Genomic DNA, 25,878 nt, shown 5'->3' with positions numbered 1-25,878 from the left:
CTGGTCCCAACCTGGCCTGATTAAATAAACCTTTGGAGCATATGAAACATGTAGCATGACGGAGGTGCTGCAGGCGTAAAGTTGCCACGTTGCGCATGCAAACATTTACATGTAACTGCAGCAGGAGCTAATATTTTCCTGCTTTTTTAACAACCAAGTGTCCTACCAACTGAAAACCTGAAGGAGATTTGGGACGGGGGGGAAGGGGCCCTTCCTGCCTGCATCATGATGATCATGAGTGCAGTCAGCAGACTCACATGATGTAGGTCTGCCAGGCTCGCCTGTTAGCTTCCTTTGCATCTCTGTCACTCCCCTCGCCGGCTCTTACAATGCTCTGAGAATGCATCCTATTCAGACAACATCGGGAAAATGTGTCAGCTGGACATCCACATTGAAATCCACTGAAGCATTTTAGAGTCTTCTGGCTCTTTTCTCCTCAAGACACAACTGTGCCTGTTAAAGAAAAAAGGGGCAATTTAGAGGGAGGCGCTCACAACATCTGATGTCTCATCCTTAACAAAAGGTGGTACTGGTTAGCATTCGCTGCTGTGATTGGATGACCGGTTCACTGTATGTTGTAAATCCCCTCTGGTAACACTTTGAATGGCTGCTGTCTATAGGCATACAGTGTTGTGTGTCATGTAGCACCCATACAGACGGAGCTCTGTATTCTGCTGGTGTGGGTAGTGACTGTTGGGCCCCTGCCAGTCCCAGGCCCTCAGATACAGCGCTCTCCAATGCTCTCCGTTTTCAAGTCTGGGCAATCTCCTCAGTGTCACGACCCTCTCCAAGCCTTTAGAAATCTCTTGTCACCCACCCAGCCAGCTCAACCAATGGTTCAGGCCTTAAACATGCAGAGAGCCCAACGGCTCGACCCCAATCTGTCACAGCCCGTCACGAGGGCCTAACCCACCTTTAGAGATGGGATGCCTCAAAGTGTGTGGCACTGCGGGGTCTGTGCTTCTTTTCAGTCGTCCAAAATGGAAATGATTGCCCACTATTAAAAATTGCACACTCAATAGTTGTTTAATGACAGCTTAGTTTGGCAGGTGTCACTGAGTCCAAAAGGAAGGTTTTCTTTCCAAGACCTACACACTCCGGTTTTATACATTTGAAGGTTTCACTCAGCTTTTCTCATGGTCAGGACACAGCGCAACCATTATTCCTGTAATTTATTAAAGCCTGAACTGGTGTTACACAATCTTCTTTCTAAGCATGAGGGATGCTGTTGGCATGGGTTGCTGTTACCGTGGTAAATGCAAAAAAGGCCTTTTGATTTCTTGGATAAATAATTTACTTTAACTGAAATCAAGATGTGTTGGACAAATTTCTCAAAACAATTTCACTTTCTTCAAAGAGTCTGATAGGAAACCTCAGTTAAAGGTGTTGGTGTAGTCAAGAATGCTTAAAGAGACAGCTTTGTCCACAAGTGAATTAATCATTTAGATTTACCCGTGCTGTTTAACCCGTCTTAAAATATGTACATGTATATATTTTAAAAACATAGAGTAGTTGTGTTTTCTTCAAACTGCACGCACTTCTCTTCATCTCCATTTCATACCACATAGCTCCATCTCAGACATCTCACCATTGAGCTGAGAAGCCTCGGGCACCAAGCCAAATCCTCTGGCAAAGTCAGCAGCTCTTTTCCGATGTGTGGTAGGATTTCCTGAATATTGTGCAGTAGGACTGCACCACAATCGCCTTTTTACTGCGGTAGTAAATGTTCACCCAGTCTAACAGCAGCTTTTGGAGCGATGCCATTGGGTTGTCAGAGAATTCAGTCCAGTTTTCTACATTAGATTTCTCTCATACTGCGTCTGGTACATCAAACCAGACTCACAATATTCAAAGCCTCAGCTGTTGCATCAAATCTGTCCATAGTGCCTCCTACCATTTCTAGGAGAGGAAGGGTTCAAAGGTCTCCTTGTCTCATCGATTGAAAGCAGTTTACAGGCTCTCACACACAATAGCGTTTCTTAGGTCATTGTCTAGACAACACGTGGATGCAAGCTCTAGTGAAGTGTGTTTGTAATGCAGTATTACTTTTTTGTTATAAATAAAATCGATCACCTAAGGTTTCGTTTTCAGCGATTCAGTGTTCAAGGCTGTTTTGGGGGAAGGTTTTTTTAACGTTGCCACTGGTAAGCTGGAAATGGAAAGGAGTGAATAAAGGATCAGAAATTTGTGCATTCAGAAACATTGTGAAGGTCAGCATTAGTTTTTCTGTCAGTACTATTTGATGCTGCTCCTTGTCAGGGCTCCACAGGTTTGGTTACCTTAACTTATGGATGTATGTACAATACTGTGCAAAAATCTTAAAGAAAAAACTGAAAATCTTTCTTTATATTTTGCTTCCAAAGAGTCAGACTTCTAGTTTTTTAACATGCTTTTAAGCAAAAGCACTCCAGGCATTCTGAAGATCTAGAAAAATCTTTTTTGGACATTGCCTTTCTGACTTAGTCCGGTCCTTGTACGTGACCATTTCCAAAGGAAAGGGGTTTTATTTGTTTGTTTTATGATCTTTCAAGCATATAAAAGCACCTAATTCATGATTTTTTCTCATTTATGTAGTCGAATCTATGAAAAATATCAAAGATAACGTAGTTTGACAGACATAAAAATATGTTCACGCCAACTAGGTGTTTTGAAGAAACGGGACAATGGGTGAACAATAGATGAAGTGAAATGCTTTAAAAAGCTACCTACAGCACATGAACATATCTGAAAGTCATGTCCTTACGGAATAGGGGAAAAAAAATCCAGCAGGGACCTGACACAGGACCTGAGAGATGGATCTACTATTCACTGAAGCCTCATGAGAAATGGACTCAGTGGAATGTCCTTCAAGACGCCTGGAGAACTCTTCCTGAAGAAAACTTAGAGACATTAGAAGAAAGCTTGCCTGGAAGAGTTGAGCCTGTGTTGAAGAATAAAGGCAGTTGGACCAAATATTTAACAACAGCTTGTTACTCTGTTTTTGACGCATGTGTTTCTATTTCCACTGCACTCGTTTCCTGTTTTCTAGCAAAATAAATGAGGGGTGACTCAAGACATTTGCACAGTACTGTACTTGTATTGGAGAGAGAATGAGCAGGATGCTGCGAGTAATTTCCTTTTTGCTGTGTTGAAATGGCACAAAAGCTTTAGATTTTACATACTAGATATGCAGCCCTCCTTTGCCACAGTTATTACTAATTTCACTTGGTCTGCTTAGATTTGAAGAAGGTTTTATAAACAACGTCACCTGGTTTTTATCAGGCACACAAAAGGAAACGCCAACCTTCACTTCCTCAAACAAACCTCATAAAAATCATATTCTAATATTTTAGGACTTTTATTCAAAGTGCTTTAAAATTTGCCTCATTTCCTGCTTCACACACTCACACTTACATGCTGGTAGCAGCGACCTGCCATACAAGGCATTACTGCTGGGCACAATTTGTGGTTGAGTGCAGCTGTAAATTGGACCCCTTCAGGGCTGTTATTTTTCTACAGCCTGAAGGGGTTGAGAAATCAAATTTTAACCAGCTTACTTTTACTTTTCTCTAGTATATAAATATTTTTCTTCATTCTATTGATCACAGGCTCTGAAAGCATTAGAGCTTTAGAGTTTCAAGATGATAGAGAGCTCTAATAAGATCTAATTCAGCCCAATTTCAACTATAAAAAAGGTGGCACGTGAAAATTTCAGTTGGTGGTTTTGATTAGAATTACATTTTAATGCCATCAGTCTGGGAACCCACTGTTTATTGCTTGATGACTTTGTTTCTGGAGATGGGGGAATATTTCCTAGTGTATTTCTGGTGTTGTCAGAGGTGTTGCCTGAGGCTGAGACTTCCTCTTCTGTCCACTAATCATTGCTTATGTATGCAAATAGTTTTTTAAAAGCTAATGGGTTAATTTGGCAAATGCTTTCCCTCTTTAATGCGCTACTCAAATGGCTTACTAGCATGGTGTCAAAGTCTGCTCAGAGGTGATTGGTTAATAGCACTTAAACTACAAGTGGAATCCAAAAAGCTTCCTGTATCCATAATCCAGACATTCTGCAAACATATTAATACGCAAATATGTGTTTCTAGAAATTAAATGTCATGTACGGCATCAGGCAATTGTCTGACTCGACCAATTTTGTGTATGCACAAATCTGTCATTTTTTTAAGATCAAAATCATATTAGAGTGAAATAATGAGGAGACTCTAATAGTTGTGTCAAAAATCTGAAGCTAAAGTGAAACGGAGCAACTAAAATACTTTTGCGCCAAGCATAAAACCTGAAGTTTCAGTTGTACAAACACACTGACTTTCAAAACATTTTTACCTCCGATTGAGAGTGATTTTCACTCCCATATCATCGCTCCCTCTCACTACTTTCCCTCCTCCCCCTCTCTCAGCAGGTCTAGGATGGGGCTCGCTCTGTGTGCAGCTGGGCGGCAGATCCTCTTTCCTCTGATGCTGTTGCTCTCTTTAAGCTTGGGTGAGTTCTCTGTCTCCTTCCTGCACATTCTGCTCTGCAGAAACGAATCACCACAACAACACAAATAATAATAACAATAACAACAGACAAAGTCGACATACAGTTGGGGATAGAGATACCAGAGACAACAGGAAAGAACAAAGGGAGGTGGAGTAATCGTAGCAGAACAGAAAAGAGCCAACAACAACACACACACACACACACACACACACACACACACACACACACACACACACACACACACACACACACACACACACACATGTATATAGACCTTGACCTAGACAGGTCTGTAATAATTTGACTGTTTTAAGTGAGACCTGACATGTTGGGGATGTTTGCAGACATGCTCAGAGGGACTGAGCTGGAACCGCTCCAAGCCCATTTATGCAAGTTTAGCCGACCATCTGTTCCATTACAACTATGCATAAAATTCACAATTACAGAACAAAAGAGAAATCATCCCCGAGCTGCAGCTCTCTATTGGATAGTATCACAGGTTTCAGGTCCCACACCCAGCCAGCTGACTGCCCGTACTGAAGATAAGTTTCTCTCTTTAATTACTTTCACTGCAATTGGCATGCACGGCAGTGGTCAGCCTGGATTTTCATTAAAACGAAAACCTGCATTGCACATTTCCAGAATCAGAGCATTACTTTACTAGTCACTGCGCTCAGACAACATACAGTTTTATCTCGCCACATGCAAAAGTATTTTGTCTGTTTTTGTTGCACAACGAAGAGTTAAAAATAAACCTGAAAGATATTCCAACTGTTAAAATGAAACAGCAGGATTTGAGCCTGTGATTTTTTTCAGAATTGAAGGGAGCAGATAATATTTTATCATCTCTGAGTTCATCACCATAAAGTCATCCTTGTGCATATAACAGAGTGTGGGCTAAACAAGATTTAAAACTGGGAAACAGAGAGAGCTATATTAAGGTTATATAAACTGTATAAACTGAAGAAAAATTGTAAACAGTGTACAGAGTTTATAGTAAAAACTTCACCACAGTAGTAATGTTTTATTTCAGCAGATCTGCAACAGATACACATGGTCACATTATGAGTTGATGAAAATCACAAGCAAATGCCAAAAAACTACCTTTGGCTAGTGCAAAGTGCTTTGTTAAATACAGATCGCCTCAACGCACCTCTGCAAGGTTTAACTGCTTGCATAACAGCCTGGGATTATTATATACCAGCCTAATGATGGATTTCTCTATAAAGGAATAGTTGCACACTTTGGGGAAAGCATGTTGTTGGAGCATTAGATAACAGCGTGGTTTGGCTTAGTGTGAAGGCTGAAAACAAAGCACGCCAGGATGTAACTTTCCCTCAGCTGATGTTGAACACATTTTAAAGATTTTGTGTTGATACAGACAAAACTTTTGTTTTGTTACACATGGACTTAGCACAGCTTGCTGTTTCCTGCAGTTTCCAATCTTTGAAGTTAACCTGTAGCTTCACACTGTGCAGACATGTGAAAGATGATGGGGCTGGTGAAACTAAATTCAAGTACAATATGACAAACTTTTATGATATTTGGCCATTAAATACTCCAAGAAAAGTTCACATAATTTGTGAACAATATCAAGGCGCTAAACTCAGACTTTTCCCAACTGACCTCAGTGTATTGGGCACATTAGGTTTATTTTTTGGGTCATGGCATTTCCATTTGAGCTATTCCAGTAAAACAGAGCGAGGAAAAAATACAATACAATACAGTGAGCATGCATTACTTTAATCTCTTTGATTCTGCTGTGATAGACTCAGACTTTAAAGGCTTAGGCTGTTGGACAGATTGTGTTTTTGTACAAATGATTAGCATAAAATACAATCTTTCATTTGTAGCATGCAACATTTCAGGTGTGATTTTATGCTGTTTTGTCTACATAATGAAGGGTTTGCTTGAAATTACTAAAATTTAAATCTTTGGAAGCTGAGCACTCATTTTTTAATTGATGGATAAGCAGTTACATTTCTGGGACTGCCCTCTTCAGATTTAAGCGTATTTGTGGGAGTTTTTTTTATTTTTAGAAAGCATCCCTGGTGCTGACAGATCAGCTTTGACCTGGTGGGAAATGTACATGGGACCTCTGGAGGGCTGTCAAGACAGCTGACAACACCCATGTTGATTCTCAAATGTTGGCAGCCGAACCTTTAGATCCTGCAGGTTACAGAGTGAGTCCAGTGGGGATTTTGCTTGACCTTGGACCTCGGGCTCTTCTCTGTGGTGTGGTGCGGCTCACTGGCCCACAGTAGAGGCTGCTGCCATTGGGGAGTGCCACTGACATGGAAGAATCAGCTTAACTAAAATAATGTGCCCGTCAATGTAACATCCACATGGATGTCACGACCTAAGGCCTCTGGAGCATTGCAGTGTAACAAGATGAGGAGTTCAATTAACTCCTGTCTGTGGTTTTAATGCACAGATAGACCTACAGTACCTGGTGATCTGCTGCAGCTGGAATGTGCTCTGATTGCTATCCTACCCACATGTGACTCTTAAGTGGTAAATGACAGCAACATAAATATTTTTAAGTTACACTTTACACTTAGAGCTTTAAAGTCCATAATAGTTGGAACAATATTGACCAAGAAGAAAATTTTATTTTTGGAACTACAGATGGGTCTGTTAATGACAGAGAGCATCCTTTCATGTCACTTCCAGCTCTTTGCCTGGGGTTTTCTTTTCTCCCCTCCCATCACCTCCAGGCTACGAGGTACACTTCCTCCATTCAGTTTGTTGGATTAACTATTTTCCTCCATCCCTCTCTCATTCCTGCTCTGCCTCTTGTTTGAGCTCTCATTCTTTTCCCTCGTATTTGTGATTCTGTGATTACATCTGATTGGGGGGAAGGCAGCGGGGGCGTCCTCTGCGCGGAGTTTCTCTCAGGGGGTTCAGTCTGTGAAAGCCGTCCAATCTAAATGCAGATAGAAATATCTTTCTGGGATTCTGTTCCTCTGTGTGCACTATTCCAAATAAAGCAGTTTTTTTTCTTTTTCATACATGTGCTCTTTTTATGCCCCTGATTATTTTCTATTGTACTTGACTAACTGTGAAAATTTTAATGGTGAGGGAACAGAAAAGGCTTATGAACAAACAATGAAATATAAATAGGTAAGCAGCAGTTTATGTTATTTTTTTAAACTATATTAAAAATATACCAAAAATAAATAAATGAATGAACTGAGGGTCCTTTTGGAGACTTTAGATGTATCCTAAAATCTTCACTAATAGTGGATGGACAATGCTCAGTCATCAAGGCAAGTGTTGGCTATCATTATAATTTATCTACATAGGTTCAACCCTCTATATAGATATAATACAATAACAGAAGGCTGGGATGTTACAGTAATGTGCACAGTGTGGCAAAAAATGTCAGAAGATTGTAGGAAATAGTCATATCTGTACAGGTGTTGTCATGGTTACATTAAACCTGTATGTCATGGCAACCAGACTGAGTTAGTTGCTGATATCAATCTGCAGAACTCAATATTTTGTGCACAGAAAGTGGCATTGAAAACAACTAATGCCATATCGTGTTAGTCAGTTTGGTTTATAAATTTCAATACAGCCTAAACTTCCTGTGTACGTGCAACCTTTTATGCATATAATGACCAAAATCAACCAGAAGACATCATTCATGTATGTACAGTAGTGTGCAAAAGTCTTGAGCCAACCATCATCTCTTTTTATTTTGCTGGGAACATGGGAAATAGATGGAGTGGTTTATTGAAACATGTGCAGACATACATGGAAATACAGTATATGAGGCAAAAACAGAGTTTCCGCAATTCTAATGAGCATCAAAGTCAATAATTGGTAAGAACACCTTTATTCTTCAGCACAGCCTGAACTCTCTTAGACAGCTTTCTGTTAATTTCATTGTTGGCAAAGATTTATACCAAAATGTTCAAATATGGATTCTCTCCACAAAACCTCTCCCCCAACTTCCTCTGTAGGTGACCAAAAATTCAAATCACTCCATAAGACCTGCTGACCTGTTGCTAATTTTTCAGAACATGGCACATGGCATTTGACATTCCTCAGCCTTCTCTCTTTGTTTCCCTTAATTAAGAATGGCTTCTTGACAGCCAGCCTTCCACTGAGACCATTTCTGATGAGCCTTCAGTGAACAGTAGATGGATCAGATGCATTTCTCAGGTTCTGTGTCAGGTCTTTGCTGGACTTTTTCCTAGGACATGAGTTTGAGGTGCTATTCATCTGCTTTAGATAGAGTTTTAGGTCTGTTACTTCTTTTGTCCTGCACTTGTTCATTTCCCCCCAATTTTTCGGACACACTGTACAGAATGCTGAGATTTGCCACGTTTTAGCTAAACAGCTCTTTGTGAACCACTTTGTTGGTTCTATTTTATTTCTGCCACGCTTTGTTATGGCTGACATTTTTCATAGATTCAGCTAAATAAATTTGAACAAATTATGTGTTTTCATGACAGGCTGCTAGTAGCAAAACATCTTAAGATACAATTTAAAACAACAAGACTGTTTCCTCCCCTGAGTTAGGTTCCTTTTTATGCTTCAATGGGTCATAGGAAATGTTAAATGGCTTAATAAACATGGTCTTTGTATACTGAACTGAAAATGAGTGAAAAAGCAGATGTTCAAATAAAAACTCAGAAAGACTATCTATCTATCTATCTATCTATCTATCTATCTATCTATCTATCTATCTATCTATCTATCTATCTATCTATCTATCTATCTATCTATCTATCTATCTATCTATCTATCTATCTATCTATCTATCTATAGATATAGATATATACTTTCCATTGTTTTAATTTCTTCTAAGCTAAATTTCCTTGAACGCATTGCATAATCATGTTTGTTCTCTTGTTCATCCTCTCCAGGTGCAACCTCCTCCATTGTGAACATGCGTAGGATCACTCATCCTACAGTGCAACAAATGTTGGCAGGCAAAGCCACTCTGCCTTGTGTCTTCACCCTCCAGACCAGCACCTCCACTGGCCCTCCTCACCTCCTGTGGACTCGTACTAGGCTAGCAGGGGGAGGACAAGGTGCTCCTTCGGAGCAGACTGTGCTTTCTGCTAAAGGTAAAACAACAACCTAATGTTCCTGTTTCACTGAGTCAGCAGTATTCTGACTTTATTCAGTCAGAATACCCAGTGAGACTTAAAGCTACACTAATCAATAGTTTTGTATCAACAACAGATCAAATGTGTATGTGTGAGGTGTTGTTCACAGATATTAGCTGACTCAGCTGGCCAGGCTGCAGTATTTATAGAATTTATCTTAAGGCCACAAAAGAAAAGAGGGGAAAAGATCTTAACAAGTTGATGGTAACAGCTCCTGGAATAAAAGTGAAATAAACCTGCGCTTCTAAATGTCCAATCTGCCTGAGCAGTGCTGATTAAATCCATCCACAGGGTACTATACAGCAGACAACTTAACACTTTATCGGGCACAGCTGCCAGCTGTTTTCAGTCTCTTACAACGCACTGTAGAAAATTGCTAGCACATAGCATAAAGCATTCAGCAGCAAAAAAGTCACATTTACCTCAGAAATGAACAGAGATCAGGTGGAGAAAGAAATATAGCACAAAATGAATGCTAATGTTGTTCTGTATGTGTTTGATATGCAAACGTGAAACTGTTTGCTAACATGTTGTGCAGTTTATAATTTGGAGACTCACGGGGTTAACTAAATGCTGCAACGCTCAACAAGAAGTACGCAAATACTAGGAGGGAGGCAAAGACTACATTTGCCCAGGGCAGAACAGGGGCACAGGTGCTTACAGGCAGGAAATAAACAAAGGCAGGAAGTGGAGGACCTGAAATTAGAGACATAAATCCCAAACAGGAAGCAGAGAAATCAAGGACAAAACATACTTCCTTTAAGATCGTGGATCTGTCTAAATGTCAGATCTCTGCAGCAAACAGTGACTTTCTCAAACAACTGGTGAGAAAAGACTAAAAACCAAAAACCATGTCAGGGGGGGTAACTGTTCTAACTTTGTTGGACAGTTAGGTGTTAGTGGGTCACCCCATTGCTGGTAGCAAAGGCTTTTAGATCCATATACGCAAACATGTAGCAAAGTTTATTTTCTACCTCTAAAATCTCTTTAATGATGAAACCTCTCTTTCTGTGCCCAAGGCGATGTAATCAAGGTGAATAAGGCTTTCAGTGGTCGCATCATGCTGCCAGGATACGCTGCCAACCCTCTGAATGCTACCATGGAGATCTCCAGCCTCCGTACCAACGACTCAGGCACTTACCACTGTCAGGTTGTCATGGGCAACGACTATGAGAAGGACACTGTTCCCCTGGTGGTGTCCGGTAAGTGCAGCAGCCGCCGACGAGAGATTTCTGTGTGTGGAAAGTTTAGGGCCCCAAAGGAAACATATAGGTTAAGCACAAGTGATGCACAGAGGGTGAAGTGCATTAACTCGAAGGGCTTTAAAATTCCTCTTCCAGCCTAATTGATTTTATTGCAGCCAAGCCTTGTTGTGCTAATGTAAAACAGATAATGGAAGCTTTTAAAACAGAAGCACCTCATCCCCCAAACCACTTTTTTTTGCTTTTTTATTTAATTAAGCATTAATAACATTGATTCACTCTATCGATATTATAATGACTGCTTTAATTAATGTAGCGTCATGCTTTCTGTGCTTGTTTTGTTTTTGTTATCTGGTTTTCCGCTTGAATAATTTTGTTATTCATTTAATTAAAGTGTTTGCACTGAATACCAATACCGGTTTCTCTCGCTCTCTCTTTTTTTTTCTTTTTCTGTGTGCTCATGTGTGAAATTTCAGCCAAAACTAGAGTATCTTTGCTTGATCTGTTTGTGGCCCCTAATAACATGTTCGCTGATTACATTCCCCTGATGTATTGATTCTGACTGTGTTGGTATATCTGTCAAATTAAAAGGAATTAAAACAGTTTGCCACCTGTCTCTGGGTCTGTCTGTGTAGGTGTGGTGTTTCACTACCAGTCTCCCAGCGCTCGTTACGCCCTCTCGTTTAGTGACGCCCAGCGAGCCTGTCAGGAAAACTCGGCTCAGATCGCCACTCCGGCCCAGCTGTGGGCAGCGTACCATGACAACTTCGCCAGCTGTTCTGCTGGCTGGTTGGATGATCAGACTGTTCGGTGAGGAGACAATCAATAAGTTCTCTTCTCTTGCTCGCTGCTTGCACTTTCTGCAATACTGTGGCGCTTTGAAGGACTGAAACTAATGACTATCCTGTTTGCTTCCTCTCTTCTTGGATCATTTGCTTTCTCTATTAATATTCCTCAGTTCTTTTTGCTGCTTCATCTACTTTAAGATCGTGTTCTTTTCTGTGTTGCTGTTTCTTTGCTATTAATTTTATTCTAATTTATTCTAATCCCTTACCCTTTAAAAGAGAATGCAAATAAGAATTTATTCTTTACTGATATTTAAAGTCTTAATGAAAAGAAACACTTTGATATGTGATCTAACACATTTGTCACGCAGTAAAACGTTCAAGTTATTATTATTTTGAAACAAAAGCAAAAAGTTACTTACATCACTCCCAAATGGTTGTCTCCACAGATATGCTGTCCAGGTTCCAGAGCTTGGCTGCTACGGACATAAGGAGTACTCTGCTGGAGTGAGGAATTATGGGAAGAGGGACCCAAAAGAGCTGTTTGATGTGTACTGTTTTGCAAAAGAATTGGATGGTACACAAACACACACTCACATTCATGCACACAAAAACACACACACAAGAGAAGATATAAAACAGCATCAAGAGCTCTCACAGCTTTTGGCTGGTTTGCATCATATTCTGCTACAACATTAAAGGGATAAGTCAGGACTTTTTTTAAGTGTTCTTATTGTTCTCACTAAATCAAGTGAAAAGACACAGACCAAACCCACATGTACACATGTGAAAGAAAGTCAGCAATCTAAAATAACAATAAAAAAAAACACCATTAAAGTTCATGCGCTACAAAATCATGGCTCCCTATTTTTTATTATTTGCATTTTTTTATATAAAAATATTCACATTTTCAATACTTTCAGTAGGAATTTTGGCCTTTAAGCCACGCGTGCTGCAGAAACTAAAAAACCCCCAAAAAACTTAAAAAGATTTTACAGGTCTACAAAGAGTCCTGTGAAAAACTAAATACTGCCCTCAAACTAATAAAAAAATAAATAAAAATTAAACAAAAAAACCCACACACACATATATATTTTACTGTGCATGTGCCAGTCTTCCTTATCCACTTTTTTCTCCTCCACCTCCTCTGTAAGATATATTCAGTCTTGTGAAAAACTAAGTGCACCTTACTGTTTTCATGGGAATTAAAATGGTAAGGTACAGACAGGTGTAGCTAATCAAACCCACTTGATTGACTGATCTGGAGCAAGTGTATAAACGCAGAGGTTTTCTTCAGGTGTGTTATCACAATGCCTCTATCTTCTCAGGAGTGAAGGTCCCCGCAAATTCAGCCCAAGGTCAGACCGTGCAACACTCGGAGAAACTGCAAAAACCCAAGACTCATGTCTCAGAATCTGCAAGCCTCAGTTAGCATGTTAAGTGTTTGCGATAATACAATTAGAAAAAAGACTGAGCAACTGTGAACAAACCACATGACTTCTTGAACAATGTCTGTTGTACAGACGAGACCAAAGTGGAGATGTTTGGCCACAATGCACAAAATTCAAACGCAGCTTATTAGCTCAAACATCTCAAAAACAGGACCTGGACACCTGCAGTTACTGAGTTGAACATGAACTCATCTTTATACCAAAATATTTTAGACTAAAGTTGTGTCATGTGCCAGTACAATGAGAAATTAAGAAAACAATCAAAGGTCAAAGTTCAGACCTCAACTTCATTGAAATGCTCTGGTGGGACATCAAGAGAGCTGTGCATGAATGAATCCCTGCAAACCTCCATGAAACGAAGCAACATTTTGTGGATGAGTGGGCTGAAATTCCTCCATAATAATGTTAGAGACTGAAAAAGTCGTACAGATAATGTTATTGAGTTATTGCTGCTAACGGTGGTTCTACAAACTGTTAAATCATAGGGTGCACTTTACTTTAGAATACCACCAGCCTCATTATTTTACGTCGAGCACTATTATATAACATTATGTGGCATTTCAGTTATTTAACCTATTAGAAATTTGACAGGCACTGCTGTCTCTTTTGTTTCCCTGCTCCAGGCGAGGTGTTTCACTCCTCGGTCCCAGGCAGACTGTCACTTTCTTCTGCCTCCGACCGCTGTGTGTCCCTTGGGGGCCAGCTGGCCACAGTGGGGCAGCTGTACTTGGCCTGGAGGGCCGGCCTGGACAGCTGTGCCCCAGGCTGGTTGTCTGATGGCAGCGTCCGCTACCCAGTGACCTGGCCTCGTGCTGACTGTGGAGGGACAGAGCCAGGAGTCCGCACGGTCACGCCCAATGACACCGCTGACAACACTACAGCACTATATGATGCTTACTGCTACAGAGGTATGGTGGCCTAGGGGTCAAATGATGTTTCTTAATTAAGTATTAACACAGCAGAAAACATCAATACAGTGAATTTATAGTATGATAAGGTTATGTAACATAGAATATTGTTTTATTTCCCATACAGGAATTAATAATGACTACAGGCATGATTACATACACAGATGTGATTAACATATCACTCCCAAACAAAGCCTTGAGTGTTATTAATGCAGGAACAATGACAATAAATGTCACTGCCAATGTTGTAGCTATGGCAACACTTGTTTCTGATTCATATCTGAGAAACTGTTGGATTGACAGAAGCTGTGGGAGAGAAAGAGAGAGAGAGAGAGGGAAAAGACGGGGTATGCTTAAGTTTAATATCTGGATGCTCAGCTGTCAGTTTGGGCTTTTGTGCTGACTAATATCGTCAAAATTAAAACTCTGTAAAGCTTTTAGAGGCAAAAACCTTCAGTGAATGTCATACAAACAGCAAATCTCTTTGCCCTGTTTCTTAGGTAAAGTGAAGAACACTGGCTCCATCTCTCAGATCTACACCTCCCTGTGGAAGCCCTGGAGCTACCTCGCAGGCTCGAGCGATGCTGACTCTACAGGGACAGCTAGTCCCGACGTGACTTCACAACAAGCCACCACAATCAGAGGTGTAACATTTATCTGCAGTAGGCACATGAACCAGTGACGCCAACCATCTGGTTAACCAGAAAATTTGCTCATCCAATCAGTCGATGTAGACAGTGAGAATTAATGTAACATAGAAGAATTAAAAGTGTATTTTTCTTTGCACAGAGTCACCAGATGACAGCGAGCTTTCACCTTCCAACTGGACGGGATTGGTTGACCTAGAAGAGGAGGACTCCTTTCACAGTGCTGATGCCTGTAAGTACAAATGCTAATATTGACTCCCATAAGAAAGAAAACTGGGTTTGATGGGCAAAGACAGCACAAATGAACATTCACATCATTGTCTCAAGCCTCAGACCCTTGGTCCTCAGAGTCCTCGACAACATATGTAACCCTCCAGTTAATCCCGGGACAGAACTCCTTTGACTGGGGAGCATCACTGGAGCCTGGACCCGACTCTGAGGAGTTTCTCCTGCCCCCAGTCCATCCAACTCCTCCTGAGAAGAAGGTTGGTTTTAAGACTCTGTTGGGACACTTTAAACACTGAAACAGGGACTTTGTAATAAAATCAACTTTAATTTTAGGTTATTTCCAAAATCGTCAAGTCCATTTGGAAACCTTGGAACTATCTGGTGGGGACTGAAGATGAGGAGGGAACCCAATCACCGAGAGGAGAGTCGGAGGAAGAGAAGATTGTGACGAAAAAGGTCGACGAGGGTTCACAGGAATCCAGTACAGCACCATCAGGTGAGTGGATGTGTCCTGTTTAAAACCAGTGAATTAAGATTAGCCAGTGAAGTGGGATTTACTACATTAAAATGCTTTTATTACTGAATGAACTCAAAATGTGTAAACAGACCTTGATGTATGTCTTACTTGGAGATTTCTATTATTCTGTATAGTTTAAGAATAACAGGACAAAGGGGACATGCTATAGCTCTAAAGGCTCTATATGGCATAAGTCTATTGCACAGGGTTGGATTTCTTCTCCTTGCACTCTCTCACAGCTTATTTGTCTACCCTCAATTGTCCTCCTGTCATAATAAAGGCTAAAATGCCCCCAAATACTTCAAAAAACATAACAAGAGAAGAAAGAAAGGACACAAATACTCAAATTATAGACCTGAATGCACACATGGTCATTGAGTCTGTTGAGAAGACTAATTTGCGATCAGGTTTTCTATTGAATTTTACTATTACATTAAAAGTATATATTTTTTAGACAAATACAGATCAAAACTGTGAGAAATTGAGTATTTCAGATTCTAAATTTGGATCTAGCTGAGACAGGAGGAAGGCCATTTCTTAGGAGACACATTTTAGAACTGTGAGAAAATTGTCAAAATCTGATCAAAAGATGTTAAATCGAGCTCAGGTCTGTGTGGGAGAAATGGGAAGAGGAATAGGATGAAATAGGCCATAAGGAGACATCTTATTTGGATTTTTCCTTTTTTCTTCAGAACCGCAGCATCTGTGTTATGAAACACTGACAGGGCTTAATGCCAGTGTATATTTATGAGCATGTATTTGGAGCATATTTGTTCAGTAACTCGCACAGTGTGTGATGTTAGGGATGAGCAACTCAACAAGATGATGCATTAAGCTCCTGGAACAAAGTTTATTAAGAAACAGTGACATTGGGGGGAAGCAGACGCCTTTACTGAGGAGAGCAGAACTCCTGAAAGAAAAGCAAACTCTGAAGTCTGGAGAGAAATTAAAGTCACACTGACATACAGTAGCTCAGCTGCCACTCCCGCAGGACTGCTTTCAAGCTGTGATTGATACAAAGTGTGACAGCTGACGAGTTCTAGCTTTAAGCGGCGGCTTTCTTCACACTGGGATACAGTCTGTAGCAGAGGTTCTCAAACTTTCTGCGGTCAGTAGGGTCACTGAATTGTTTCTCATTTTTGTCACTGAGTTTTTCCTTTGGAAAAAAATGGCAATGGCAACATGTCATCATAACAATGAATCAACATTGCAACTGATCAATGATGCCACCTGAGCACTCAGGTATCATTAGCCAACAAGTTAGCTAATACTTTAAAAAACTGTCACTAGCAAACCAGCATGAGTAGCCTAAATTTGGCTAATAGTAAACCTCACTTGATAATGTATTTATTATATATTATAAGTTACTAAAGAAAACACTACACATGCAGACCATTTGTTCCAGAAGAGAGTTTTATCATGGAAAACATTATTATCATGATACAGGAACAGCACCTCTGTAGCACATCTATACATATGGACATTATTATACAAATAAATGTATTATACTTTTCAGCTAACTCTTCTGGGGAACCTTTAACATGACAGCTTTTGTTATGTACATACTGGGTACCATATGGGTTGAATGTAATGGTTTGCAGAGTAAAGATCCAATTTCAAGACACCTGAGCTCAAAAACAAAATGTGAGCTTTAATTCTGAAATGCAAGGATATAGTTGAAACAAAAAGTCAGTCTGGAAAAGCAAAGGGCAGAAACGATTCAAGGCTGGAGACAGTAGAACAAGGCACTGAGCAAACATCAGCAGACTGAAGCAACACAACAAATGTAAATACTAAAACAGAGAGGTGTCTGTGAAGGTTCTCAGTCATCCAGGTCATCGCGCTACAAGCAAGTTCAACATAGCTGGGCTTTCCTTGCATTAGTTGGCTTGAAAAAACTTAAAGCTCCAGTCAGAGATAATGGGTATCACACCAGAAAAGGTAGCGTGTGCCCACATAACATGTTTTTATGTTTGATACTTAAGAGCCAGGTAAAAACAGAACTAATTTCGTGACTCAGAATTTAAGCTGAACATAGCTCGTTAAAACCATGATTTCCTTCAGTGTACACACACTCACTGATGGTTAAACAAGACACAAAGACACAAAGTCAAAGACACACGAGAGTACTTATCATCAAAGTAAGACTGGAACTCACAACCCCCCCCGAAAAAAAAAGCAAACTTACACTGTCTAAATTCAAAACAAAGGAAAAAATAGTCTAAACAGGAAAGAGAAAAGATGTAATGAACACAAACGCAAAAAGAAACACAGACCTTTAGTGTGCAGCTGAAAGAAAATAAGAAATAAGAATTTACTATTTTTTATACCTATGCTTGATTGGGTGACTCATTAGTGTTTCTTTAATGTTTGGTGGTTTTTCATTAGCTACAGAGTAACAAAGACAAGCAGACACTCACTTGTATTTGTGACCACTGTGCTGCTGTACTATACTCTGAACCATTTCCTGTGTGATGCTGCTCTATTAGCACATCTCCACCAGTGTATCAGTGGAACGGGGATTTGCACCTTAGACATGGGAACCAAGTTTGGTTGCGAATGTGAGCAGACAACAGAAAAGGAGTGAAATGGAAATCATCTTTTTCCATTTCCAACATGTCAGTGTTCAGCAGGTTCACAGGTCTGTGTGTGTGTGCACAGTGGATGAAAGTGGTTTTAAAACTGCAGGCATCTCTGTTCAGTGTGTGTTTAAACTATGTTGGAGTTACTGATTTAATTTTGAGGCTTTTTGTGCAGAGCTTTTCAGTTTGATTCTGTTTGGACTGACTGAATCTTTGTGTGTGCGGCGTCTATTTTAGCTAACAGCGACTGTTTTTGAGGTAATGACACAGGCATTTAAAGTTTAGCACTTAAATCTCTTAGTAACTTTCAGAGTTCAAGTCAATCTATTTTTGTTTCTTAGTTTCTAACATGTTATTGATAGAAATTATTTATTTTAGCCACATCAGAGAATTGTATAGCTTTCACACCAAAGTCTGCCTCGTTGCATTCGCTGCCTGATGCAGCAGTCAGGTATGTGTGGATGTTTTGATGTTAATGAGCAGCCTTCACTGAAGAGAGCTGTGGGATTCCAGAGTAAAATATACAGTGCACTGACAATACTACAGCGCAATGTTAATTATTTTTGCTTAATGTGGGTTGATTTTTATCCGTTGTGTTACATAAATGTTAAGCTGACTAAAGCTTCAAAGGTAGTGTGGTGGATATTTTATTGGCATTTTAAAAAAAATATGTTTTATGAAGATTTCTTCATCTCCGTGGCATAGTTTTCACTAATGTGCAAAAGTCATGAGCTACCCTACATTTCTAGATATTTTGCTAGGAAAATGGGAAATAAGTGCAATGATTTAGTGAAACGTGTGCAAACATACATGGAAATACAATATGTAAGAAACAAAAACATAGTTTGCACAATTGAACTCTCTTAGACAAGCTTTCTTTCCTAAGAGACTACTCATTTCTTTAAGTAGTCTTCAGGAATAGTTCTCCAGGGTTCTTGAAGGACATTCAGAGCTCTTCTTTGGATGTAATCTGCCTTTTGTTCTGTTCTGTCAATCCTATACTTCTTCAGTAATGTTCAAGTCTGGGCTCTAGGGAGGCCAGTCCATGTCATGCCAATAGTCAATGTCACTGTCAATCAGACCCTTTCCAAAATCCGATGGTACTTTTCTGAATTCATAATTCCATTTATTTTGGCAAGGTCCCCAACACCACTGGCTGAAATGCAGCCCCAAAACATCACATAGCCTACACCGTGTTTTACAGATGGCTGCAGACACTCACTGCTGTACCTCTGTCCTCACCTCTTCTGTAAATATTGACAAAGATTTATATCAGAAATCTCAAATTTAGATTCATCACTCCATCAGGCCTGTGGTCACTGACTTCCAGTGCAGTTCTTGTGTAATTTGGCATACCTCATCCTTTCCTCCCTGTTTCCCTTCCTTAAGTACGGCTTCTTGACTGCCACCCTTCCACTGAGACCATTTCTGGTAAGGCTTTAATGAACAGTAGGTGGATCAACTGAAGGGCCAGATGCTTCTCTCGGGTTAAAAAGCTGAAAAACAAATGAAAAAGCAGCCAATGACCAAAGAAAAACTTTGAAAGAAAGCCCTGAGACTCTTGTTCAAAATCCCTGTTTGCACAGTACTGTCCAAAGTTTCCATAGTGGATTCATCTTAGATTTTGATTATAGTTGTTTATTTTTTTGAGTATTTTTGCCATGACGCAGAGGTAATGGGACCCAAATGAAGACTCAGAGGGGAGGTGGAAGTAAACTGAAAAGGAAACTTTTATTTCAGGCTGCCACAAAGCCTCCAAATCAAACATACATAGGAAAGACAAAAACAGAATATCACTACTGACAAGGAACACAAGGGGAGGAAAACTGCACGTAGGAAACAGACACTGAAACAAGAACTGAGGGGAAGATAACACTATTTATACACATGAGGGATTCAAGTGAAGTGGGCAGGGGATAAGAAATAAGTAATAAGAAAAAGCTGAAACTAATGACAATGAGACAAAGGAAGTACAACTAAACACAGTAACACAGGAGCAAATGAACTACCAAAATAAAACAGGAAGTAAATAATAACTGGAAAGCGAAAAGACAGGAAGAGGCCAAAGGAAACACTGAGGAGAATGTTACCAACATTATTAGACTATAACCAAAACTGAAGATTCAAAACACGAGATAACCGTGACACCAAAGCCAAACAATAACACTGAAAACAGAAGACTCCTAATAACATCAGTAACCGCAAACGTCCAGAATATAACCCAAAAATCCCATAACAAAACCCACAGACCGTGACAAGTTCGATATTGTTCAGCACCAGTTCAGATATTTTTCCCTTACAAAAATCTTGGTTTATTCTTTTCATGATTATGTCTTGTTGACATTTAAAAGTCAAAAAGACACAAACACTGCTTAATATTCTGAAGCTTCACGCTAGACTCAGACAAATGAACTGCATCAAGTTTGAGTAATTCTACGCATACTTCATACTTTTCCATGTGACATCCAATGTTTGACACATAGAGGCAAGCACTATTGAGGCTTCTTTTTTAATGGCTTCTCTCGGTCTCCTGCTAGATAGTGTTGTTAATATTGAAGTGTAGAGAGTGCAGCTACAGTTATGGAGGAAAACAGCTGATGTAAAGCTCACACAGCTTAGAAGTGTTTGTTTTATCACCCTTGGCAAAGCTGAGAGAATCCATAAGATGAATTTCACTTTGTAACTCCTTTCCCTGTCTGGAGTAATTGCACTGCTGACTTTTATTTTGCTTGTCTTTTTCTTTGCCTTATGCCCGGCACAGGTTTGCTTTCTTTGGGAACGCCATGGTTCAGCAGTCCCACAGGAGAGCGCACCACACCAGCGAGTGAAGATTCACCCACTCATCTGGCATCTACTTTGGCTGCCTCCAGTATATCTATGACTACAGAGAGCAACAAGAGCTGGGAGAACTCGGAGACACCTACGTCCATAACCTCCAGGCCTGCACCTGAAATCCCCTCTTCCAGCGGAGACGCCTGGATCCGTGTCGATGCCGAGACCACGACTCAGCCTGGAGACAAGAGGGGGGAGATGGTGACCTCCAGAGCCAGTGGGAGAGGACGAGGAAGAGGGAAGAAGAACAGAGGGGAGGATAGGAGCAGGGGAGAAGAGAAGGGGAGAGGAGAGGAGAGAGGGAAAGCAGAGGAGGAGGGGAGTGGAGAAATCACCGGGGCAGAAGCAAAAGGAGAAATACAGGTCTCACGCCGGCCAGTCGGAACAAGCAAGCCAAGAGAAAGATCCAGAGAAAGATCCAGAGAGAGAGGTCACAGGAGAGGACACTCTACGACTACCACAACCACAACTACAACTGACACGGCCTCAACCACAGCTGACACAACCACAACCATAGATGACACGACCACAACTACAGCTGACACGGCCTCAACCACAGCTGACACGACCACAACTACAGCTGACATGATCACAACTACAGCTGACATGATCACAACCATAGCTGACACAACCGCAGCCATAGCTGACATTAGCACAACCACCACCATCACCACTGACAGACCTCATGAGCCAATAGACATGACCACATCTGGTACAGAAAGTGACTTTCCTACTTCCAAATCCTCCCCTGCTTTACCACAAGCAGAAAAGTCATCCCTGTCAGTCTCAGATGCCCCATATCAGACACTATCTTCATCTCCATCTGCACCCCCATCCACCATGCCATCCATATCTTTCTTCAAGCCATCCCAATCTGAAGCTGAGTCTCATTTTCTCCCCTCATCTATCCCCTCTTCCTTCTCTCCAACTCTAACACCTTCCTCACCTCCACTCCATCCCCAAACCCCATCTTTTTCACCTTCAGTCCCTTCTAACGTCCCATCAGAGACTCAAACTGTTGGATTGGGAGACAAAGCTACGTCACCTCATTCAAAAAATCAGGAAAGCTCCACTGACGCCCTAACGCCACTTCACTTAGTCCCAGTGGAGAAGGTGGTGGTGAACGGCTCTCTGGATAACCCTCTGTCCTTGTCGGGACCCCCAGATGAGGAGGAGCCTGCCTGGTCTCATTCTGTGGGCTCAGGGGCCCTGTTACCCGTCACCATGGAGGAAGAAAGCAGCAGCACAGGAGGAGGAGGAGGAATCAACATCAGCACCACAGCGCTCAGTCCAACATGTAAGCATCTTATGTCTGTTTTCAGATATTTTGTTATGCCTTTGGTTGCCTTTACCTTTCGTGCTTGCTCATGTAACTTTTGCTAGTAATCCACAACTATTTTTCTTGTATGTAATTTAAAATTAAAAGAAGGAAAATCGGGCAAAGAAAACACAAACAGTCAGACAGACACATATTAATGAAAGTTATCTGGAAGGGAAAACAAAGGCAGGCTTTAAAAGGATGAATCCAACTTTCTGAGATAGCTGTTCATCACAGTTTATGTTCTCTTTCATCTTTGACCTTTTGTGCTCACCATTACAAGCACTTTTTGTGTTCGGTGACTTATTACTGAGGATGTTGGCAGTTTGCAAATGTCTTTTTTCCACCCACATAAAAAACCTCGTTAGGAAGCTCAAAGATTCGCTTTAGAAATGGGACCAGGAAGATCTGTTCTTTAAACCTGCCATGACCATAATCTGTATATAAAAGAAACACATAAATCAGCCAATTGTCTGTGTACTTTTTGAAACCAGACGTAACAATCGAGCAGTGGTTCTGAGAACATCGTATGGTAGCAACTCAATCACAAGGTGGCCAACACCCCTAAGGCTCACCCTGCTTTATCATCTACTCTAATCTGTACCATGAAACTAGTGCTTTGAGTTGTCTTTATGATCATTCATTCACACTTTTTGGGGGCTTACGCTAACTCCTGAGGTAAATATGAGGCTCTTTAGCAGCTAAATCCTATTCTATGTTCACCAGCTGCTCGCTGTCTTCTTAAAAAGACGTGAAAAGTCTTTTTAAGACTTTTTAAGAAATCTTTTTTTATGGGTGTTGAAAGCAGCTGTCTGGAAATCCAAACAATGATGCTATGAGTATCGTTAAAGGTAATTTTTTTGTACGATAATCACCATGAATGGCATGCTTCATATTGCATTGTTGTAGTAAAGATCATATCTGCTTTAATGGTAGCTCCAACTGGCTGGGCAGCATAAGAAAGTTAAGTAATGCATTAATACTAATTAAATTGTCTTCAGGGTAATTTGCAAAGCAATATAATACACCGTCTATCCATTGAGAAATATAGAAGCGACTTCATCCTTCAAGTAAGTACACGCCTGTGTCATGTCCTGTTCCTTGGAGTAAAGTCTGAGGCTTGCCTTTGTAAGCTGTTGTCCCAGAGAAAACTGAAAAGTAAGACGTGAGTTGTTGGATTACAAAAAAAAGAGGGAATTATCTTTCAAGACTACCTTTTCATTACTTTCCCTTTGACCTTGCCTCTGGCTTATTTATTCAAAAGATGCGGTTTGTTTTTCCTGGCAACAGAAGATGAGCCCACCATGCACAACTCATGATTAAGTCCGCAGCACAGTGAAGCTGCTGGCTGGCCACCTGGTTTACTTCTTATTTTGTGCTTGATAATGAGAGCGCACAGAGAAAGCGTCCTATCGCTGAGCATTTCAAACCCCCCTGGGCATCATGCTATCACACATTTCTATGGTGATTTATTTTTGCTCTGTGAAAGCTGCTCATGTCTGTGGCAGGCATGGCGAGGAGTCTGCGGATGGAAAACAGCTGTAAACTGTATTGACAAGAAGCCGAGGGCAACCATCTGGGCCGCTGGTGCGCAGTATGAGGGTTGATTGATTGAGTGAGAGACCCTAGAGTCATGCAGGCAGAAGGCCATAAACACACAGTTATATTTTTTTGCTATACAAACAGTAGAGTGGATGAAGTCACTCGCAGCAGATTGGACCTGAATAATAGCGTTCAGCTTCACACGTCTTTCTCGTGTACACACCTCTGCTTGGGCTCGGTCCCTTGTGTTTGGGTTTCATGCTGGTGGTCATTATTTGCTCTCCTGACTGGATCACAGAGCACTTCATCAGTCAGCTGAATCAATGAGACAGAGGAGGAAATAGCCTCAGGTTTGCTTTAAGGACCTTTAGTAAAAGCGCATTGTTCCTCAGAGGTGAACAAACACACATGTGGCTCCACATTCACTGCACAAACACGCACGTCGGATCTTTTTAGGCAGATTCTTATCTTTCTGTGGCATTTAAATTGCAGCCAGCTGTCTTGTTTCCACCTTTCTATTTGCGAGTGCTTATGCACGAATCATATTTTCAAGATAACCTGTACTGTTGCTGTGCCCTTGGCTATGATTACCAGATGCAATGCATAATCTGTGGATTAACTGTCCTATCTCTGTAGACATATTTACATGAGTACAGTTTTGCTGTTGCCAGTTTATTGTTGATGTTGGTACCCGAGCTGTCAGCCTCTGTGCAGAGCGAAGGGGCAGTCCACTCTGTCAGCTCCCACTACGGGCTATTGATTTTTCTGCACCACTCGCTTTAATGAACGAGCAATCGCACAAGGTTTATCTTTCACACATACATCCATACACACACACACACACACACACACACACACACACACACACACACACACACACACACACACACACGAGGCGTAAATCTGCTTGTCACAGCAGTTGATATTTGTCAAGATGTGACCTTGACTGATGCAGAGGGTGCAAGTGCACGTTAGCCCACACTGATGTACATTAAATGAAATGCATGGCTGGGTTTAGCACCTGACTTCAGCAGAATTCAAAGCGTGATGCGAGAGGAGTAGCTCGCAAAATTCATCACAGAGCTGAAGCTATTGACAGTTCTTTCTCTTCGCTCGGGTCCTTGTGGTTGAAAGCTTTCAATGCTCTTTTGTCCTTTAACCTTTAGCTTGCAGTGTTACGATCATTCAGAGGATGTGTGCTTCTGATCAGTTATTGAAGAATCTCACCCTGAGGGCTAATCATAGCCAGAGTATTGATTTTAACTCATCGTACCATGTAAATACACAAAGCCACACACCAAGACATTCACTGTCAACCTCACAAACACACACCACCCCCACCTAAGCAGCCTTCGGTGTCAGGGAGAGAGCTGGCAGAACAAAGACTCCCACAGCCGAGCTTTTGTGGCCAGGATGAACGAGTGGTGGTTTTCAAAGACCTTAACTTGCTATAACGAGCAGCTCAGGGGAGAAACACGTGGTAGTGTGTCAATTGATATGGAAATTTTTAATTGTGGAAATGGACCACACACACGCACACGTTTAGGGGGTGAATGGCTGGGACGAGGCGCTCAGCGGGAGGTCCCCTCATTTCTGTTGAGGATGGCTAATGTCTCAAGTTCTCACGCTGCCCACTATGCTCAATGGAGTGAGCGCAGGCTCGCTTTCCATATGGTAACCATGACAACTGTGGCTGTGAGTGGATGGCGAGGTTGAGGCTCTTCGGCTTCTGATCCCTTTGAAAAGAGACGGAGTGTGAAATGGATATGCATCTGTTGTAACTGCTGGTTATGACTGAGCTGCGCTGATGAAAAATTTAGAGCGCCGTGTCTTTTTTCTTCTTTTTTCTTTTCTCAGAATCATACATTGATTTTATTGAGGAAATTATGTTTAATCCGTCCATTTTAAGAGGATTAACACAGAAATCTTTTCACCGCCTGCGAGATTAGATGCACCTGCTTTTTCTTGAAAAAAATAAATGATATCTACAAACACAAAAAACATTCTCTTTTACAATGTTGCCAATTAACGGTTCCATTTTTCCTCCCTTCACCTCCCTCCATCCATCCATCTGTTTTAGCTGAGGTGGAGCCCTGCATGACAAACCCATGTCTGCACGGAGGGAAGTGCCTTCCTCAGGGAACGGGCTACACCTGCTACTGCCCACAAGGATACACTGGGGAGAACTGTGAGATTGGTGGGTCACGGTCACACATGCACAACACACACAAACATACACTGTGATATAATGAAGTCATCCCCGTGTC

The 25,878-nt window shown here is 41.1% G+C and overlaps 1 protein-coding gene across 5 annotated transcripts in view; it reads left to right on the top strand.

The window, feature by feature from the left end:
• Window positions 1-25,878, top strand: part of LOC309694140 (neurocan core protein-like) — a 110,997-nt gene that overhangs the window by 72,406 nt on the left and 12,713 nt on the right. For 3 of the 5 annotated variants that reach the window (XM_082513941.1, XM_082513943.1, XM_082513944.1), the window contains 12 exons: window positions 4,397-4,476; window positions 9,354-9,557; window positions 10,619-10,801; window positions 11,437-11,611; window positions 12,036-12,163; window positions 13,661-13,945; window positions 14,446-14,589; window positions 14,735-14,824; window positions 14,920-15,077; window positions 15,154-15,316; window positions 20,681-22,048; window positions 25,692-25,808. In XM_082513941.1, coding sequence (XP_082370067.1) covers window positions 4,404-4,476; window positions 9,354-9,557; window positions 10,619-10,801; window positions 11,437-11,611; window positions 12,036-12,163; window positions 13,661-13,945; window positions 14,446-14,589; window positions 14,735-14,824; window positions 14,920-15,077; window positions 15,154-15,316; window positions 20,681-22,048; window positions 25,692-25,808 — 3,088 coding nt within the window. In that variant the 5' untranslated portion in view covers window positions 4,397-4,403. Of the gene's footprint in view, window positions 1-4,393; window positions 4,477-9,353; window positions 9,558-10,618; window positions 10,802-11,436; window positions 11,612-12,035; window positions 12,164-13,660; window positions 13,946-14,445; window positions 14,590-14,734; window positions 14,825-14,919; window positions 15,078-15,153; window positions 15,317-20,680; window positions 22,049-25,691; window positions 25,809-25,878 lie in introns of all 5 variants that reach the window. The other 2 variants (XM_082513942.1, XM_082513945.1) reach the window with 2 other exon arrangements.

The sequence above is a fragment of the Aulonocara stuartgranti genome (genome assembly GCF_965226115.1).
Source record: "Aulonocara stuartgranti genome assembly, chromosome: 18".
NCBI classification, from domain to species: Eukaryota; Metazoa; Chordata; class Actinopteri; order Cichliformes; family Cichlidae; genus Aulonocara; species Aulonocara stuartgranti.
This window is presented reverse-complemented; position numbering and strand designations above follow the sequence as displayed.